We start from the raw sequence: 21,005 nt of genomic DNA, 5'->3' as shown, positions 1-21,005 counted from the left end.
AATCACCCCTAGACCTTCAGTGCACGGGATGGGACCAGCCTCTTCAGAGAAGACCTTTGCCTTGTCTCCTCCAGACACAGATCCATGACAGTGACCAGCCCCACGCTGGGCTGCCTGCTCTTGTCTGCCATGGACATGAAAAACAGAACCACCGATTGGCCTCTCTTAATGGAGACGACCAGGATGTAGCAAGCTGGTAAATCCTCAGAGCAGTTCTGGGTATGGCTGCTTGGATGCCATGAATGTAATAGCTTTTGAGGGGGTGTCACTTTCCCACAGTGACAAACACTTTCTGAGGTGCCAGTGACTATTGCAGAACATCAGGGTGACTCCAAGCTGCATTTAAACATGCAGGAGACTCCGACCCGGGCCCGCAAGGTGAGAGAGCTAGGAGTGAGACAGCTGGAGCTGGCCAGCACTAGCCCACTGCATTGCCAGGGCCACCTTGCGCCCCCCCTCCAGCCCCGCAGCAGCTCCCCGCTCCCCCCCCTCCGCCCTGAGGCGCCCCCCCCCCCCGCAGCAACTGCCCCCCCCGCCCTGAGGCGCCCCCCCCCCTGCGGCAGCTCTGCCCCCCCGGGGAGCTGTGCGGCAGCTCCCCACCCCAGCTCACCTCTGCTCCGCCTCCTCCCCAAGCACGCCGCCCCTGCTCTAATTCTCCTCCCCTCCCAGGCTTGCAGCGCCAAACAGCTGATTGGTGCTGCAAGCCTGGGAGGCGGGAGAAGTGGAGCAGCGACCATGCACTCGGGGAGGGGGTGTAGGAGCGCTATAAAAAAATTTGGGGGCACCGCTTTTTGGTGCCCCCAAATCTTGGCGCCCTAGGCAACCGCCTAGTTTGCCTTAATGGTAGCACCGGCCAGGTGCATTGCCATGCTCTGTCCTTAAGCAGCAATACTGAGCCAATGGGGGAAATAGAGAGAGCAGACTGTTTAATAAAAGTGTAGGAGAAGGGGCGCTGCCTCCAGGGCAGGGCAGAATGTGGGGGCCAGAGCAGAATCGCTGTTTTGGGAGCTGAGCTAGTGCCACTGAGGAGAGAAGAGAAATAAAGAGGAGAAAAGCAGTGGCAGAGCAGGAGCGATGATGACTAAAGGCCCCAAGTCTTTTGGGTCATTCCCAGTCACTGCTGCCTGTTTCCATCCTGCTGATCTTCCCCCATTGCTGATACATCAATGAATCATATCACTGACAGGCCACACGGGGCACCTGACAAGCACCCGCCAGTGACACGGCTTAGGGCTTGATTCTGTACAGTGCTGAGCAATTTCTGGAGGTGCCAGGTGCCTTCACTTCCCACTGACATTCACAGGAGTTAAAGGGACCCAGCCAGCACCTTGCAGGACAGAGCCTTTGGCTGGGGAGCTAGCCCATGACCATACGTTCTTGGGGTTGGAACATGCCTCTGACTGGCCCTTTGATTTTAGTAATAAAATGACCCTCAAGCTTGTAAACATGATGGAAAGGGGCAGGGTCAATGTAAAAGCAGACACGGCTTCTCGGGCATGTTACTAACACCTTAGATGATTAAAGGGACATGCTCAACTTAGACCCATCACTTTTCTCTTGAATGTTTTACCTGCTTGCTACAAGTGGCAGCTAATGTCACCGTAATGGCTAGAGATTAGCCAGAAAATGAGGCTTTTCTCTATTTTCCCAGTTCTGTGTACAGTGTCCATTTGACAGCACTCTGTGCATCATCAATTTCACCGTTCCACAATAGTCAGTTTCCAGGACTGCCTGGGTGAGATTTTCATCCAGCAACAGGAGAAAACAATTTCTTTTAAAGTGGAAAATACGTGGCAGTGAAACCCACTGGGGTCAGCAAGGACAGAACCCAAAAGGCTTTCGACAGCATGTTCTGAAACTGACTAAATGTCAAGCTGATGCTGTCCTTTTCAAGTTGAAATGATCTTAAAAATCTCCCCGGCCTGTCCCAATTTTTGCTGTTTACTTGGGCAGTTTGTGCTTTACACACAGACCCATTTGATTGTTTCCTTCTTTATTTGAAATGTTGCCAGATCCCAGCTGCAAGAGACACAGGCCTCGCGTTCACGAGAGAGATGCAGCATTGCTCCAGCCAGCTGCAGTACCACGTACAGGTTATTGTGGAGATACCTCAGCTAAACCACCAGCCCACACAGAGCCTCCACACTCCTGTGGCTTCCCGAGGCCAAGCTGGATGCAGTGGGTACCTGTTATACTGGAGCAGGTTGGTAGCTTATTGGAGCTGTTTGAGGCTGCAACCACAGCAGCCAGACTCTCCAAGGCGCTTTAGACTTGAGGCCGTTTCACAGGAAGAGCTTGGGCCAGGGGAAAGGCACCATTGCTGTTTCTGTCCAGTTTAACTGTCCAGCTCTCATTCAGGATTAGATCAAGGCCGTTTGGTTTGGGTGTTTGGCACCACAGGGGGATGTAGCCAGGGCTAGGGCTGAACAAAGAGGCAGGGATCGGCTGTTGACCTGCCCTGTTAGCCAGGTTAGAGCCCTGCACGAATTGCTGCTTCACTGCGGCACATGCCGTTTTTGAACTTCATCGGACTCTGAGAGGTGGCGTGGCCCTTTAGGGAGAGGGAACTCGGGGCAGAGCCAGGGAGGTCTTGCAGGGAGCCCTAGGAACAATCCAACCTGGGGAGAAAGCTTAGGTGGAGGTTTCTACTCTGTTATTGTTCCTTGAGTTAGTCATTAAGCCCATCCCCAGGGGTAAGCTTGACCCTCTACGACCAGGGTACGTACCGTCTGGTACACAGTTACTGTTGATGTTTCAAAGAGCACTTCACAAACCTAGACTGCAGTCCTGGGCTGCGTTACCAGGACCACCTTCCCCCTGCCCTCCTCCTTGGGCTCTCCTGGGAAGAATTAAGTGTTGAAGGCAAGTTCCCTCATTGTCATTTCAGTGTGAAAACTAACTGCAATACAGGTCTGTCTCATCTTACACTGGGGTTACGTTCCTCAGTCAGCGCCTAAAGCGAAAATCACGTATAGTCAAAATTACATTGAGTGTAATGGCGGGCGGAATCGCCCGCACTATAGCAACAGTATTTAAATTGTTATTTTTCCCTCTTTTTTCGTTTTTGCCGACCGTGTAAAGCTGAAATAGCACATGTTAAATGCGCCTAAGATGCGACAGACCTGTAGTCATTTGCACCTCAGGTTGGAAACAGAATCCAAGAGCCTTTCCCCCAAGGTGCTGTGCTTATATGCGGCTACAGCACCTTGGGCTGGGCTGGTGTTAGCTCCGTGGGGTTTGCTTAGGTCGGTATTTGGAGGGGAGCCCTTCCTGGAAAAGTGGGACTTATCAGAAGCGGTATTTGTGGGAGACAGCCCGCTTCCCTCCATCTCTGGGCCACACCCATGCCCAGCATGATATTACGGGGCTGTCTCTTGGATGAGATCTAAGACTAAGGTCCGACCATCGCTGGGAATTAAAAATTCCGTGACAATTTCCATAAGTGCAGGGTGGCTGTGTTCCAGTTTGAATACTTGCATTCTATCTAAATCCCACCTGAGGCTATCATCTCTTGTCCTAATCTGGTGTGTGGTATTGCTGTGCACTGTTAAACAGCTGCCATTCCCCCCCCCCCAATCCTCCCCAGAGCTGGCTGCATTTCACTGGTGGGAGAAGTGATTGCTGGGTCTTTGCTAAGGGTCTGGAAAAGTGCTGCAGGAGGAAAAGCAATATGACGCTGAAGTATGATATGAGCTGACCTCTGGCTGGTTATCCCTTTGGACACAGTCATCTCAGCATGGCTGGACCCTCGACACGGCCGCACTGATTTCTGGACTCAGTGAGGAAACATGAGCAATCATGTGAAGAAGTTTCCATTAAATTGGCATGGGAAGAATTGAGTGACGCTTTTATGCCTCTCGGGATCTCCATGGCGATGGCTGTGTCAGTAGAGCCCCTCGGCTCTCATCCGATGGAGAAAAGGGCATTGTGCCTATTTAGCAGGGCGGAGGAAGTGTTCTGGCTAACAGGCACCACAGGTTGATGTCGATAACTGCCTGGCATTTGGACTCTGGGCTGCCCACAGTCTGTATTACTGGGGACAGCCCGGAAGGGGGCGTGCTTGGTTTACAAACAGTGTTCCAGGCAGGTGCAATTCACCTTCTGTACTGATCCATTCAGGGAGGAGACATCAGCCAGCCTCAGGATGGTGCCATGGGGCAGGCCCTTCCCGATCGCTATGCTGGACACCTCCCCAGGCATCAAAGTGCGGTTCCAGATGGCAAAGCCGCTCAGGCGTCCCACAAAGGCTTCTGAGGGGTCAAACCCACCCCCTACCACATCCTGCTCCTGACCCAGAACAAGCGACCCGCCGGGGGGGATCTCATAGCCCTCCTGGAACTTGGAGCCCATGGATGCCAGTCTCCTGTCCACATAGAACCAGTACTTGCCCTGGATGGAGGACCAGATGACACACATGTGGTGCCATCCACCGTCCAGGAGCTGCTCCACCGGCAGCTCCCGGAAAGCTGGGTCACCGATGACGAAGTGGATGGAGGCCAGGGCTGCGGTGTTCCGGCCATGCAGGACGAGCTTGTTGTCATTCTCCTCCGTGGCGTAGGACAGGATGGTGCCCAGGGAGCGAGCGTGGGTGCTCACCCAGCTGCAGACCGACAGCTCGTGCAGGCTGGTCTGGAAGCCCTGGCCGAAGGTGGCAAAGTTTTCAGTGGACTTGTTGGGGAAAAGCAGCATGGAATCCACATTGCAAACTGGAGAGGGGAGAGAGAGAGAGCCACAGTCACTGCCTGTCCCGAGCACATGGGGCTGCTGCTCATGCATGCACTGTGACGATGGACCAGCCTCCTGGCCCCCCTCCCCCGCCATAAGAACATAACATAAGAACAGCCATACCGGGTCACACCAATGGTCCATCTAGCCCAGTATCCTGTCTTCTGACAGTGGCCAATGCCAGGTTCCCCAGAGGGAATGAACAGAACAGGTAATCATCAAGTGATCCATTCCCTGTTGCTCATTCCCAGCTTCTGGGAAACAGAGGCTAGGGACACCATCCCTGCCCATCCTGGCTAATAGCCATTGATGGACCTATCCTCCATTAACTTATCTAGTTCTTTTTTGAATCCTGTTACGGTCTCAGCCTTCGCAACATCCTCTGGCAATGAGTTCCACAGACTGACTGTGTGTTGTATGAAGAAATACTTTCTTTTGTTTGTTTTAAACCTGCTGCCTATTAATTTCATTTGGTGACCCCTAGTTCTTGTATTATGAGGGGTAAATAACACTTCCTTATTTACTTTCTGCACACCAGTCATGATTTTATAGACCTCTATCATATCCCCCCTTAGTTGTCTCTTTTCCAAGCTGAAAAGTCCCAGTCTTATTAATCTCTCCTCATACGGAAACTGTTCCATACCCCTAATTATTTTTGTTGCCCTTTTCTGAACGTTTTCCAATTCCATTATATCTTTTTTGAGATGGGGCAACCACATCTGCCCATGCAGTATTCAAGCTGTGGGTGTACCCTGGATTTATATAGAAGCAATATGATATTTTCTGTCTTATTATCTATCCCTTTCTTAATGATTCCCAATATTCTGTTTGTTTTTATGACCACTGCTGCACATTGAGTGGATGTTTTTAGAGAACTATCCACAATGACACCAACATCTCTTTCTTGAGTGATAACAGCTAATTTAGATCTCCATCATTGCATATGTATAGTCGGGAATATGTTTTCCAATGTGCATTACTTTTGCATTTATCAGCACTGAATTTCATCTGCCGTTTTGTTACTCGGGCACCCAGTTTTGAGAGATTCTTTTGTAACCCTTCACAGTCTGCCTGGGACTTAACTATCTTGAGTAGTTTTGTATCATCTGCAAATTTTGCCACCTCCCTGTTTATCCCTTTTTCCAGATCATTTATGAACACATTGAACAGCACTGGTCCCAGTACAGACCCTTGGGGGACACCACTATTTACCTCTCTCCGTTCTGAAAACTGACCATTTATTCCTACCCTTTGTTTCCTATCTTTTAACCAGTTACCAATCCATGAGAGAACCTTCCCTCTTATCCCATTACAACTTACTTTGCTTAAGATTCTCTAGTGAGGGACCTTGTCAAAGGCTTTCTGAAAATCTAAGTACACTATATCCATTGGATCCCCCTTGTCCACATGTTTGTTGGCCCCCCCAAAGAATTCTAGCAGATTGGTGAGGCATGATTTCCCTTTACAAAAACCATGTTGACTCTTCCCCAACAAATAATGTTAATCTATGTGTCTGACAATTTTGTTCTTTACTATAGTTTCAATCAGTTTGCGCAGTACTGAAGTCAGGCTTACGGGCCTGTAATTGCCGTGATCACCTCTGGAGCCCTTTTTAAAAATTGGTGTCACATTAGCTAGCCTCCAGTCATTTGGTACAGAAGCTGATTTAAATGATAGGTTACAAACTACAGTTAGTAGTTCTGTAATTTCACATTTGAGTTCCTTCAGAACTCTTGGGTGATACCAGCTGGTCCTGGTGACTTATTACTGTTTGGTGACCCCACTGTACCTGAGGGTCAGTCAAGGACAGCTCTCCCTGCCCCCCAGCTGTCTGAGCACAGTGATCACGCAATTAGGCACTATCCCTTTCACCTGGCATAGGAGCTGCCCTGCAAGCAGCCCCACATATTTTCCCCCCACCCCATCTAGATAATAATCTCTAGTGCCTCCATCTGGGGAATCCCAGGTGCTTCATGAACATGACACACGGGGAGGCAAAGGGCCAGGTTTTCAGTGGCACTGAGTCGTTCTGGCCACTCCGCAACTCAGATAAATCAGCCAGCGGGTGACTAGCCCCAAGTCACCCATGGAGTCTGTGCCAGAGCTGAACCTAGCTAGAACCCAGCTCTCCTGATCCCCAGCCGGGGCCTGAGCCCCCAGGCCGCCCTCCCGCTCCTAGCAGGCACAATTGCAGGCATGGCAGCACCTTGCATGACACAGAATTTGGGGCTATCGGTCCTTGTCCCAGAATGGCACTGCTGGGGGTGATGTGAGTGAGCTGGCTGGGGGGCAGCGCCCTCAGCCTCACCCCCTCACTCAAACCCCACCAGCACAGTGTAGCATGGCTATCACTAACCTCCCCCTCACCTCGAGCGTCAGCAGGCAGTGAGCTAGACTGGCTGGTGGAGACAGGATGCAGCCATGGATATTGTTATTTGCACTAAAGATTCACCCAGGAAGAGGCTGCACCCTCCTTGCAGGACCTGTCTGGTTGTCTCCTGCGGGGTCCCAGGTGCCTTGAGCTGTCCTGCAAACCCCTGCTGAGTTGTTACTTCCCCCTGCAGAACTGCAGCATTTCAATGAGGGCCTGTTGTTTTCAACAGAGCAATCCCCAGAGAGCCATGCCAACAACCCAGAGCCGGCCAGAAGTTCCCTGAGCTTGTACTATGAGAAACCTCATCAGTCCAGGAGAGCGTAGGCTCAGGTGGAGATGGACAGCCAGCATGCAGCTTCAAAAAGTCACTCCGGTGGGAATGACGCCTCTGTGTGCGTTATAACAATGATGTGGGTGGAACCAGACAATCACTATGCCCTGGAATGAACTTGTGCTTCAAACTGATCTACACAAAAGACCCCGCCCCACCCGGCGACAAAGCGATCACTCCATGTCTGACCTCCCAGGCCTCATCCTCAAAGGAAACCCGCACCACACCTTCCAAAGACGAGAGCCATAGGTGCCGATTCTATGGGTGTTCCATGGCTGGAGCACCCACGGAAAAAAATAGTGGGTGCTCAGCACACACCGACAGCCCCACCAATCAGCTCCTCCCACTCCTCTCCCGTGCCTCCCTCCCACCGGCGGGCTGGAAGCACTGTGGCGGGGGAGGGAGCAGGGGCAGGAAGAGGCAGAGCGAGGGCAGGAAGAGGTGGGGTCGGGGTGGGGCCTTGGGGGAAGGGGTAGAGTGGGGGTCGAAAGCGCAGTAATGCAACACCCCTTTCACACTGGTGCTGCGGCACTCCGGCAGGGGCGCATCAAACGTTATTCCACTCGCTGAGGTGGAGTATCAGGAGCGCTCTAGCCGTGGAGTCAGAGCGCTCTACCTGCCTTGCCAGTGTGGACGGGGAGTGAGCTAGTGGATCCGGGGCTCCTTTAATGCGCTGTAACTCGCAAGTGTAGCCAAGCCCTAAGATTCTGGGACCCACATGGCAACACCACCAGTGACCACACCGATGTCGGCCCAGAGCAGGGCAGGGGCTGAACCTTTGTGGAGCAACAGTGCCATCCAGTGGCTGCTCTACAATCCCTCGGACCTGCTCTGTTTCTGACTGACAATGATGCTGCACTAGTTGGGGCGACAGCGCAGGGCCTCGTCTGAGAATCTCATGCCAGTGGATCCACCCAGCCTCATGGGTTTAACTGGCTCAATGAACCCTCCACTCGGCCGGCTGCTCTCCCTTCCTCTGGAAAGCCTCCCTGGTCGGATCTATGTCACGGCCCTGTTTGATGTTGGAGAGGCTGTGGGGTTGGAGGGAACAGGGGTGTGACACCTGGTTGGATGCAAAAGAAGAGACGCAGCTCGGTCATGGCAATAGCTCAGGAGTTTGGGGAGATGGGATGATCTCTCAGTCCCTGCCAAGGCGGCCAAAGAAAGATCCCCAAAGGCTGCAGGCATCCTAACAAGAAAGCATCACCAGGAATAGCTACCTTTGAGATCACCTGTCCACTGGCCCCAGCCCTCCCAGAGGCCATCTGTTTCTGGTGTAGCCAAAGGCCTGGACAAGAAGTTTAAACTTGATACAGGAGACAAGGGGGAGGCAGCAGAGGACCCTGAGTATTCAAGGCTGCAGAGAGATGAGGGAGGCTGAAGAAGGAACAGAAGCCCAGAGGTGATGCAGCAACAGCAAAGACTCTGTTCAAGGAGCGTAGACTAGTAGGAGAGACAGGAGTCAGAGGCTGGGTGGTGGGATGGGTTTTTTGGTGGATGGCACATCCTGCCAGGGGCTTGTCCATTGAGGGAGAGGAGCCAGGGGAGGGAGGGAGAGCAGGGGCTGTGGGCAAGGGCGACTAGGTATGGGGGTCAGAAGTGGAGAGTAACTGAGCGATCTCAGAGTCCATGAGCAGGATCCAGAAGGAGAGGGGAAGGGACTGGGGAAGGGGAGAAGCTCACACCATCTCTTGTCCAGCCCACCCTCTTCAGTGCCCACTCCCAGCAGAGAGGGATTCCGAAAGGCCCAGAGAGCAGCTTGCCTGGTGCACTGGAGATCCCCCTTACAGAGCCAGCCTGAGCTTGGGATTCCAGGGAGAGCCCCCGTAGCAATGCTGCTGGTGAGACCCCTGAGTGACTCTCTCCAGCAGAGCCTGCCGGCTCCATTGCTACATCCGCTAAGCATCCCCTCTCCCCCAGGGCTTCCCGCACAGCCCCCCTGAGACTCTTCCCCCTCTGGGCTCTCCACTCCTCGCTCCGTGATGATGGGGACATGCTGCAGAGTTGCAAAGCAGTACTGAGGCCAGTCAATGCCAGAGGGGAAGAGAACTCAGCAGTCTAAGACCTGTCAGGGCGAGCAGAGAGATCCTGAACAGCACTATCCAGTGCACGTGGGATCAGAATGAGGCTAAGGCTGAGATGGAGCATAGAAACCAATAGAAAATCCTGCTTCATGCATGTGGGAAAATATCAACGCTCCCAACTTCCAACCTCCCCCCCGCCCAGCACAATTCCCAGCCAGCTCGGCTGGTGCTTTAAAACCCAGCCCGATCTATAAAAGAAGAAGTGTTGGTCCAGCACTTGTTGGGTGATGTGTGGCCAACCTTTCTGATGAGTAAGGTGGTTTATTTATGGTTGGTGTTTTAAGAATGACAACACAACTGACCAGCTCAGCTGCTGAAACCTTCCAAAAATCTCTGCACAGTGCATAGGGCCTGAATTCTCACTGACACTACAGCCATCTAGATCACTCTGGCAGTGTAAAGGGGCCTGAAGGGGGCTGGGGGATTACATTTACACTGACGCACAGCTCCTTTATGCTGCCAGAATGGTATAAGGGTGCCCTAGCACAACTGAGAATTCAGGCCTGGCCATGGAAAAGTTCAGCCCCAAAGGAATTTGTTTGCCAAAATTATGAGCAGCTGACAAAAGGGGAGTTAGAATGGAAGTTGTACGTTGTGCCCATCACCTCTAGAAGGTTTTCCCAGGCACCTGCTGTAATGCAGCGTATGTGCCCTATATCGCACGTGTCACATGCGCACAATTATGTATAAAAAGAATGTTAAAAGAACATAAGAACAGCCGTACTTGGTCAGCCCAATGGTCCATCCAGCCCAGTATCCTGTCTTCCAATAGTGGCCAGTGCCAGACGCTTCAGAGGGAATGAATAGAACAGGGCAATTTATCAAGTGATCCATCCCCTTTTGCCCAGTCCCAGCTTCTGGCAGACAGAGGTTTAGGGACACCCAAAGCATGGGGGTTGTGTCCCTGACCAGCTTGGCTAATAGCCAGTGATGGGCCTATCCTCTGTGAGCTTATCTAATTCTTTTTTGAACCCAGTTATACTTTGGGCCTTCACAGCATCCCCTCGCAATGAGTTCCACAGGTTGACTGTGCACTGTGTGAAGAAGTACTTCCTTTTGTTTGTTTTAAATCTGCTACCTATTGATTGCATTGGGTAAAGGGGTAAATAACACTTTTCTATTTACTTTCTTCAGCCCATGCATGATTTTATACACCTCTATCATAACGTTCTTCAGGTTGTAAAACCTAGCACTTGAAAATTAGGAAATATCAGATTTAGAGTTGCCCACACAACCTTAATTTGGCCCCATGTGCAGAAAAATAGTACATAATCATGTAATCAAAGATTCTAAGGCATATGAACAGAGGGGTGAATTAAGTTTGCAAAGGCAACCACAGACCTGGCATTTCCTAACTTTCAAGTGCTGGATTTTGCAGCCTAAATAATGTACGTCTTTTAACATAATTTTTTGTATGTAATATCCTAGGTTATTTTTAAAAGGCAAAATAAAGCTAGATTCTATTATGTGCAACTAACACAAGCTCCCCATCATGCATCAGTGTCAAAGTTTGAATCCTAAACTTTCAGCACTACACCGCAGCCTGCTACCATTCGACATGCAAGTCTAACTACATTAGCTAGCAGCAAGAGAAGGCTGTAATCCCAGAGTGGGGAGAATGGTCTGTTGGCACCATGTGTTGTGCTCAGGGGACCGTCAGAAGGAGTCCAACCAAGCTCTCTCTCTTCCCAGGACAAAGAAAAGGCATCTCTCTAGCCTGAGGGGTTTTGGTCTGCTGACGATCAAAGGCCCGCTGCAAGCAATGGAAGGCTGAGCTTTCCTTCTACAAAAGCACCCCCTAGCATAACATCATGTGGGTATGTGTGCTGGGAAGACAGAGAGAATGTAAACATCTCAACATACTTGTGCCTGGCTTCTCAGGTGACGGTGACTGCAGCTGCTCTTGTGAGATCTTGGCCACCCTGCGGAGCTGCTGCCTGGCAGCTTGTGGCTCTGGCACAGTGGGTGTCTCTGGCTGTCTCTCCTGCCCGGGGGTCTTATTGCCATGGAACAGGCTACTCTGCAGCCTCCTCTTTGCAGCCTGGGCCAGGAGCTGCTGCCTCTTTTCCCCCAGCTTCTTCCTTTGTTTGTGCTTGGCATGCAGCTTCTTCACGCGGTGTCCCTGGCTTCCCCCTGCCTCCGGCAGCTTGTCCTGGGGTGTCTGGTTCAGTCGTTGGGCCGCAGCCAGCTCATGGTGCCCAGATGCCAGGACCTCCTTGTGCAGCGTGTTCTTCAGCTGCTGCTCCAGAGCCTCCATTTTGGTTCCCTGGCTCCGACTGGCCTCTCGCAGGCTCGCCAGCTCTTTCTGTAGGGTGTTCCTGCTGGCGCGCAGGGCAGTGAGGTCCGCCGTGTGGCCTGCAGTCTGCAGGGTTAGGTTGGACAGAAGAGCGCTCAGCTGCAGCCTCTCCCCAGAGCTCTGCTTGCGGCTTTCACTCAGGGACTCAGCCAACGACGAGAGTTTAGAAGCCAGCTTTTTGGTTCTTCTCTGTAGCTTCTTCATCCAGGTTTTCAAAGAGCCCAGGTCCTCCCGCAGGGCGGCATGCGACGCATTGAGAGCAGCCGCAACGGTGTCGTACTGCTCCGCCAGGAGCCGGAACCTGGTGTCGATGTTGTAGGAAATGTTGTAATTCCCGGCGATCCCCTGGAGACGCAGCAGTGTCACCTCCTGAAACCGACGAAACTGCAAAACACCCAGAACCCTGAATGATTCCCAGCACTTAGCTCAGGGATTGTTTCTTGGCAGGGCTGCCGAACTCTGGCAAATCAACCCTCCACAACCCCAGGGACTTACGCAACCCTTGGACCACTGGGGAAACTGACACACAAGCATTAAGGGCTAAACTTTCACAAGGGGCCTCTAATTGTGGTTGCTTTGGTTGTGGTCAGCTCCCACTGACTGCAGATTGGAACCACCCCCAAGGGGTCTCACACTGAGCACCCTCACCCAGAGGCACCCCAAATCTGATGCCACTTTTGTAACTCAGGGCCAGAATCTAGGGCCGAAGGCCCCCCAGTGTGGCAGTAGCAGAGTTGGGCCTGGAATCCGGCCCTTATCTACATAACCAGACCTCTCCAGCTGAAATTCAGCCATTGGGTGAGCCATGTGCCACGGAGTCTAGAGAAACCAGGTATTGCCTTCACACAGGACTGCCTGCTGGAAAATGCAAAATAATATCAAAATGCTCCGTAACTCAGGTCTGCATTGCCCTTTATAGCTCGCAGGCCGCTAACCCAGACACTTCCCAGGAACTCAGCCCGCTCTCTGACTGGGGACTCTCTCCTGCCCTCGCTGGAGACTGGATTTGATGACCTAGTCAGTGTTCTCCCATTTCTAGTTTTTGGGACGCTACATACATGTGATCCATGCACACATCGTAGAAACTGGATCATTTACACTTTGGTCACTGCAACCCTGACTCTTTGCTCATGCGATCCCCTGGACTCCCCAACATACCAAGCCCAGGGGGTCCCCAGCCAAATCTTCACAGGACAGAGACATTTCTCCCTGCAGTCCTGTCCTTTGATAACTCACAAAGGGGGCCTGGGTCTGCTGTGCAAATCAGTGAGCCCGTGCCCTCTTGTCGGCACTTTCCTCAGCAGAGAGCAACAGCATTCAAAAGTGAACCCCTAAAGCTTGACCCCTTGATCTAAAGTTAAACACCTCAAGAAACAGTCTGATCTGCAGCAGTGCCAAGCAGCCAGCAGCTCCCAAAGATCTAGCTGGGAAAACGCTGGCTGTGTATCTCTAATGGTATCACACAGACTCATGTGTCTGCACAGACATTACAGTCTCCTCTAGGGAACAGAGAGTCAAGACTCAGGCAAACTCCAGGCAAAGGGAAGGGAAGTTTGGCTTGAGTAAAAACCGTGTAAGTAAAGGGTGTTGATGTTCTGTATATTCCACATGCGGCTCTTTTACAGTTAAAGTGCGGCTTGCAGAGTCCCCCCTCACACTTCCCCATTCTCTGCCTACCACACTGACGGTGGTGGTGGGGAGCGCAGGGTTTCTGCCCTGTGGCAGGCAGGGCCGGCTCTAACTTTTTTGCCACCCCAAGCAGCAAAAAAAAGCGTCGTCCCGCCGTAACACCCCCCCCAGTGCCGCCCCGCCGAAACACCCCCCACCGAGTGCCGTGCCGCCGAACCCCCCACACACCGAGCGCAGCACCGCTGAACAGCCCCCGCTCCCCGCCACGCTGCTGAACACCGTCCGCCGAGCTGCTGAACCCCCCCCGCGCGGAGCACCACCGAACACCCCCTGCTGAGCACCACGCTGCCAAACACCCCCGCCCCCCGCGGAGCGCTGTGCTGCCGAAACCCGCACTGAGCGCTGCGCCACTGAACATCCCCGAGCGCTGCGCTGCCGAACACCCTCACCCCCCGCCGAGTGCCGCACTGCCGAAGCCCCTGCCCCCACGCGGAGCGCCGCCGAAACCCCTGCGGAGTGCCGCGCTGCCGAACACTCCTGCCCCCTGTGGAGTGCCGCGCTGCCGAAACCCCTGCCGAGTGCCGCGCCGCCGAACATCCCCGAGCGCCACGCTGCTGAATACCTCCCGCCCTCCGCGGAGTGCCGCGCTGCCGAAACCCCCTCCCCGCGCAGAGCGCCGTGCTGCTGAACCCCTCCCTGCGAAGCGCCGCGCCGCCAAACACCCCCCGCCAAGCGCTGCACCGCCCGAACCCCCCCCCCGCCGACTGCCACGCCACCCCCTGCCACCCCAAGATTGGCCGCCCCTTACCAGATGCCACCCCAAGCAAGTACTTGGTTGGCTGCTGCCTGGAGCCGGCCCTGGTGGCAGGGTGGTGGAGCTAGGGGCTTGTGCCCTGCAGGGTGGGGGGTCTCGGGGCTTCAGCCCCCAGGAGGTGCCTGCCGGGGCTTGGGGCTTCACAGAAGCTCCTAGCCCCACTACCCCACTCCAGGTCAGAAGCCCCGAGCCCCAGCAGGCAGGCCTGGCTCTCAAACTTCTGAAGATTATCCTATGCAGCTCGGAGGGTCAGTAAGTTTGGCCATCCCGATATATTACATCCATATACTTCTACAGGTAAGTTAGGGTGACCAGATGTCCCGATTTTATAGGGACAGTCCCGATTTTTGGGTCTTTTTCTTATATAGCCTCCTATTACCCCCCACTCCCTGTCCCGATTTTTCACACTTGCTGTCTGGTCACCCTAAGGTAAGTTCCAGTGCTGGACCAGCTGGTGAGACAGGTACTGTAGGAACACGTGGGCAGGGACGGCTCTAGGCACCAGCAAAGCAAGCATATGCTTGGGGCAGCCCATTTGCAGGGGCGGCAGGGATCCAGCATGGGAGCTGAGAACCAACAGGGGGCCCTGGGAGCTGTAGTTCCTTGGTTAGCTCCCTGCCTATAGAGCCAGCCCTGGAGCAGGGAAAGAACTATATTTCCCAGCATTCCCTTGGCCACTACCAACAGGAAAGAGGGGGAGGGCATGAGGAAGCTGAGACCTCAGGCTGCAGCCTGCTGTGAATGGAGAGCTGCACTGGGAAGGGTAGGGATTCCATGTTTTAACATTCAAAAAATAGGACACTCCACGGGGGGGGAGGGTAGCCCCACCCTGCCCCCATCCACTCCCTCCGACTGCCCCCCACAGAAACCCCAACCCATCCAACCCCCCTGCTCCCTGATCACCCCCTCTTGGGACCCCTGCCCCAACTGCCCCCCAGGACCCCACCCCCTATCTAAGCCCCACTGGTCCTTGTCCCCTGATTGCCCCCTCCTGGGACCCCACCCCCATCTAAGCCTCCCTTCTCCTTGTCCCCAACTGCCCCCTCCTGAGACCCCCCCCCAACTTCTCCCCTAGGACCTCACCCCCTACCTGTCCCCTGACAAACCCCTGGGACTCCCATGCCTATCCAACTGCTGACTGTCCCCTGACTGTCCCCCCCGAACCCCTGACCCATCTAACCCCGCCTTCTCCCTGTCCCTTGACTGCCCCCCCGGAACCTCCTTCCCCTTCTCCAACCCCCCAGCCCCCTTACCATGCCACTCAGACCAGCATGTCTGGCTTCGCACAGCGCCGGACACGCTGCTGCATACATGCTGCCATGCTCCCCTGCGGAGCCACGCCCCCCCCCCCCCCGCACCTGCCTTCCAGATTTGAACACTTCAGAATTCAGGAGTGCTCAAGCTCAGTTTGGGCGGCTGTTACTTCATTTCTCCCAAATCAAATATACTGATTCACTGTAACTTGCTGTAGAAAAAGTAGGATAAAATTGAGCAAGAAATGCTTCCCAGTGGTTATTAGGACTGGAATTGCTTTTTTCAACAACCATTGCCTTTTGTTTGTTTGTTTAAAAGGAAGACAGTGAGATTGCATTGGCAAATTCCCCATAGAAAGAAAGAGTGGAACAAAAGAATAATAAAGGCACCTCAACTTTTCCTCATTTATGTAGGACAGTCTTATAATATGCATCCAGATATCCTCCAATCACACAAGCTGAAAATTGTTCCACTTTACTGCAGTTCTGTAACCATATGGGAACCAGTCCTGTCTGTGTTCTGTGCACACCCAAAATTCCTGCTGAATGACCCGCCCTGGGAGCGAGTTACCAGTGACCCAGGGCTGCGGTGGAAGGAGGGTGCAGGGCGGGAGGAGGGGAAGAGCCCAGGGCTGGGGTGGCAGGAGGTGTGGGGGGGGGCAATGGTGGGGGGGTAGGGGGAGCCCAGGGCTGGGGTGGCAGGGGGGTGTAGGGGTGAGAGCCCAGGGCTGGGGCGGCAGGGGAGTGTGGGTTGCGGGGGGGAGAGCCCAGGGTTGGGGCGGCAGGGGGGTGCGGCGAGGAGCCCAGGGCTGGGACGGGGGGCAGCCAACATTTTTTTTGCTTGGGGCGGCAAAAAACCTAGAGCCGGCCCTGCACGTGGGTAGACACGTTGATATCGGAGGGATACACTGCAGACCCTTTGGAGTAAGTAGGTCTGACTCCTACTGAAGTTAGAAGGATTTGGCCCCGTCTGTTCAATAGCAAAGAGTCACGAATATTCACCTGCTCCTCGAGTCTCCTAAACCTTTCAAAGAATGGCTTTCTCTGGTCCTTGGTCCTGGCCTCCTGCAGCAGGCTCCCCTGCAGACATACAGCAGCAAGAAGAAGGCAAACAGGCAGCATTTTCCTCGCCCAGCGCGTTCGGCGGGAGAGAGCCGGGCGTCGCAGATTCTTCTGGTAGCTCTTGAATTGGAAGAATGACTTTGGTTCAGTGTCTGACTTCTGTATTCTCCTCTGCATCTCTCTCTCGGCTTTTTGTGGCTGATCTCACTGGTTTCCCCCTCTGATGCAAGGGGCTCATGTTCCTCCCACCAGGCAAAAAGGAGTCTGTGGTTTCTCCTCAAAATAGATGAGATCTGCAGACTCCCTTAGCATTCCCCAGGAGCCACATTTAGCACGGAAACCAGCACTTTCTTCAGGAGCAAGCTGGCTGGCGCAGGGGCTCTGCTGATGGTTAGTACTGAGGGAAGGGCAGTGATTGCACCACTCCTGTTTATACAAGCACTTGACACCCCGTGGCCCAGAGTCAGCCCTGCTGGTTTATGACCTGTTGAAAATCTCTGCATGCAGGAGACCAGATGGGTTTTGCAGAAGTGCGTGGGGCCCATATCCCGCCCTGCTGTCTCCTGTTAGTGCTCCCCAGGGTTTGAGCGGAATCAGCAATGTTTACCGATGGCTTCCACTTAGCACAGTTCATCAAGACATTAATAACAGACCCAGCAGCCATTGTCACCAGTAGATCTTTGTCTACATACACCAGAGCAGGGCTATATCCGCACCAACCCTGTTTTCCCTGCAAAGGCTCCAGGCCAGGCCTGCTGGGCCTCCCACCTGCCCGGGATCAAGGCACTGCTTCCTGCTGAGCATGTCCTGGGAGCTGGAGGCTGGAGGAGCGGCAGATGCTCAGCACCTCCCAGCACAGGTTCAGCAGGCATTAAAGCACAAGATTCACATGTATCTTCAGGCAGAGCTGCAGTCTTTTTTGGTGCAGTCAAATTCCCCAGACTGCAATAAAAACCAACTCCTCTATTGGGAGATGGGGGGTAGGGAAGCCAAGGAATGGAGCTGCCCTGCCTGGGGATAACAATCATTCACGTTAGCTGACCACCATCGCCTCTTCTGGTGGGCTGGGGTAAAAGAAACACGATAATACGAAAGCAGGGAGACCAGGGCCGGCTCTAGGATTTTTGCCGCCCAAAGCAAAACCAATTTGGGCTGCTCCCCTGGCCCCCCCCTGTTCTTTAATTACCCCACCCCCAGCCCCGCCTCAACTCCGCCCCTTCCCCAAATCCCCAGCCCTGCCTCCTCCCCTCAGGCCAGGGCCAGCTCTAGGATTTTTGCTGCCCAAAGCAAAAACAATTTTGGCTGCCCACCCCACCCGTTCTTTAATTACCCCACACCCGGCCCCGCCTCAACTCCGCCCCTTCCCCAAATCCCCAGCCCTGCCTCCTCCCCCCAGGCTCTCAAGCCTAGGAGGGAGGGAGGGGGAGAAGCGGCGCCTGCTTCTCCCTCTCCCTCCCAGGCTCTCAAGTCTGGGAGGGAGGGGGAGCAGCGGCGGGCGAAACGGCCGCTCGGGATCTCCCCCTCCCTCCCAGGTTTGAGAGCCTGGGAGGGAGAGGGAGACCCTGAGCCGCCGCGGCGCGCGAAACAGCTGATTCGCGTGCCGCTGCTCCCCCTCCCTCCCAGGCTCTCAAGCCTGGGAGGGAGGGCGAGTAGCGGCGTGCGAATCAGCTGTTTCGCGCGCCGTGGCAGCAGCAGCGGAGGTGAGCTAGGGCGGCCGGGGCACATTTTTAGGGGCGGCATTCTGGCGCCGGCCATGCCGCCCCTAAAAATGTGCCGCCTCAAGCACCAGCTTGTTTTGCTGGTGTCTAGAGCCGGCCCTGAGGGAGACTTCCTGTACAGTCACATCAGCTGCCATGGACAATATGGACCCTTGCTGGAGGGCTATGGCCCAAGATTCTTTGCTCCCTGTTTGCATTGTGAGGAAGGGCCCTGCCTTTGAAACCAAGCCCATGAGAAGTGACCAGGGAATGCGAGCTGAGCTCCCTAACCATTAAGGGAGGAGGCGCGGTAGCAATGAGCCAACTCTAGCAGCAAGGGAGAGAGGGGAAATCTGCCACACCAGCCAGAACCAGTGATAAGCAGGCCCAAGGCTGAGAAGCCTGAAGGCAGAGCAACCCTTCCATGGACCAAGAGCGAATCAGCTAGCGGGTGTAAACCCTGCTTCCTCCTGCTCACAGCACTAGGGACAGGATTGGGCCTAATGCCTATTCCACATGCTGCAGGGGAACATACAAAGAGCACTATACTAGGGTTACCATATTTTGTGCCTCCAAATGGAGGACACTCCCCGGGGGCCCGGCCCCGCCCCCAGCCCCGCCCACGCCCACGCCCCAACTCCGCCCCCTCCCAAAGTCTCCGCCCCCTCCCCTGCTTCCCACGAACATTTAATTCGCGGGAAGCCTGAAGCAGGTAAGGGGGGGGGGGAGGGGGAGGAGGCGCGGCCCAGGCTGGTCCCCCCACGGCTCCAGCCTGGGTCGGCTCGGGCCCTGGGGTGCCGGCCCCGACCGACCACCCCCCGGCTCCCAGCCCCGCGGGCCCGGCGCACCCCCCGGCTCCCCGACCCCGGCTCCCGGCCCGGCGCACCCCCCGGCTCCCGGACCCCGGCGCACTCCCCGGCTTCCGGACCCCGGCGCACTCCCCGGCTCCCCGACCCCGGCTCCCAGCCCGGCTCCCCGACCCCGGCGCACTCCCCGGCTCCCGGCCCCGGCTCCCCGACCCCGGCGCACGCCCCGGCTCCCCGACCCCGGCTCCCAGCCCGGCTCCCCGACCCCGGCGCACCCCCCGGCTCCCCGACCCCGGCGCACCCCCCGGCTCCCCGACCCCGGCTCCCAGCCCGGCTCCCCGACCCCGGCTCCCCGACCCCGGCGCACGCCCCGGCTCCCCGACCCCGGCGCACTCCCCGGCTCCCCGACCCCGGCTCCCCGACCCCGGCGCACGCCCCGGCTCCCCGACCCCGGCGCACACCCCGGCTCCCCGACCCCGGCTCCCAGCCCGGCTCCCCGACCCCGGCGCACCCCCCGGCTCCCCGACCCCGGCGCACCCCCCGGTTCCCCGACCCCGGCGCACTCCCCGGCTCCCCGACCCCGGCTCCCAGCCCGGCTCCCCGACCCCGGCGCACCCCCCGGCTCCCCGACCCCGGCGCACTCCCCGGCTCCCCGACCCCAGCTCCCAGCCCGGCTCCCCGACCCCGGCTCCCCGACCCCGGCTCCCAGCCCGGCTCCCCGACCCCGGCGCACCCCCCGGCTCCCCGACCCCGGCGCACTCCCCGGCTCCCGGCCCCGGCTCCCCGACCCCGGCCCCCTCCCCGGCTCCCCGACCCCGGCTCCCCGACCCCGGCGCACGCCCCGGCTCCCCGGCCCCGGCTCCCCGACCCCGGCTCCCAGCCCGGCTACCCGACCCCGGCGCACCCCCCGGCTCCCCGACCCCGGCGCACGCCCCGGCTCCCCGACCCCGGCGCACGCCCCGGCTCCCCGACCCCGGCTCCCAGCCCGGCTCCCCGACCCCGGCGCACTCCCCAGCTCCCCGACCCCGGCGCACTCCCCGGCTCCCCGACCCTGGCTCCCCGACCCCGGCTCCCCGGCCCCGGCGCACGCCCCGGCTCCCCGGCCCCGGCTCCCCGACCCCGGCGCACTCCCCGGCGCACTCCCCGGCTCCCCGACCCCGGCGCACCCCCCGGCTCCCCGACCCGGGCTCCCGGCCCGGCGCACCCCCCGGCTCCCAGCCCCGCGGGCCCGGCGCACACCCCGACCCCGGCCCGGCTCCCGGCTCCGCGGGCCCGGCCCGGCTCCCCGACCCGGCTCCGCGGGCCCGGACCGGCACCACGCCCCCCGGCTCCCGGCCCCGCGCCCAGCCCGGCCCCCTGCACCATGCCCCCGGCCCCGGACAAAGAGGCCCCAGCCGAGCCTCCCGATTTTCCCGGACATGCCCGGCTTTTGGGGATTTCCCCCCGGACGGGGATTTGAGCCCCCAAAAGCCGGACATGTCCGGGAAAATCCGGACGTATGGTAACCCTAACTATACTCTGTGTGGGGCCGGCACCATAGAAACCTGTATTCCTTGCCTCCTCCTATCTCTGTGCTCTGAGGCCAGAACTCACCAGTGAGAGCCAAGGGTTCTGCAACTTGGGGGGGGGGGGGGGGTCGGGGAGAGGGCACGGAGCACCTCCATCCCACCAGCAGCCTCCTTTTGGCAGCAGGTGGTCCTGCAGCCTGGAGCACATCAGCCCCACTGCAGGACTTGGCCTGTGACCTTTCTCAGCTGAGGTTGTCAAGCGGCGTTTCACTGGGACTCTCTCAGGGGTCGGGTATTTTAGTGGCCTTAATTCTGGAGTCCATGGGCAGGCAAACTGCCAACTGACCGCCAAGGCACCTGATGGTCCCAGCTGCCAGTCCCTCTCTGTCCCCTGGGGCATCAGCTGGCTTTTGGTAGCTGGGGATG

At 56.6% G+C, this 21,005-nt stretch overlaps 1 protein-coding gene across 1 annotated transcript; it reads right to left on the bottom strand.

Annotated features, from left to right (window-relative positions):
* Nucleotides 1-1,976: 1,976 nt before the first annotated feature.
* PTX4 (pentraxin 4) lies at nt 1,977-16,972 on the bottom strand. The gene is made up of 3 exons (XM_065558729.1): nt 16,509-16,972; nt 11,378-12,194; nt 1,977-4,706 (listed from the first exon to the last, which is right to left on the bottom strand). Exons 1-3 carry the CDS (start codon nt 16,743-16,745, stop codon nt 4,066-4,068), a joined length of 1,695 nt encoding a protein of 564 aa, XP_065414801.1. The 5' UTR covers nt 16,746-16,972; the 3' UTR covers nt 1,977-4,065.
* Between the last annotated feature and the right edge of the window lie 4,033 nt (nt 16,973-21,005).

The sequence above is a fragment of the Chrysemys picta genome, chromosome 10, assembly GCF_011386835.1.
Source record: "Chrysemys picta bellii isolate R12L10 chromosome 10, ASM1138683v2, whole genome shotgun sequence".
Lineage (NCBI taxonomy): Eukaryota > Metazoa > Chordata > Testudines > Emydidae > Chrysemys > Chrysemys picta.
Note: the sequence above shows the minus strand (reverse complement) of the source record. Positions and strands in the feature narration are given on the sequence as shown.

What these genes read in the sequence shown, in the direction of transcription:
- PTX4 (XM_065558729.1), bottom strand. Translation starts at nt 16,745, where the DNA reads ATGCAGAGGAGAATACAGAAGTCAGACACTGAACCAAAGTCATTCTTC. An exon ending in TTAGGAGACTCGAGGAGCAG is followed by an intron (nt 12,195 to 16,508) that starts GTGAATATTCGT and finishes GGTGTTTTGCAG; the next exon opens with TTTCGTCGGTTTCAGGAGGT. An exon ending in ACCTGAGAAGCCAGGCACAA is followed by an intron (nt 4,707 to 11,377) that starts GTATGTTGAGAT and finishes TCCCCTCTCCAG; the next exon opens with TTTGCAATGTGGATTCCATG.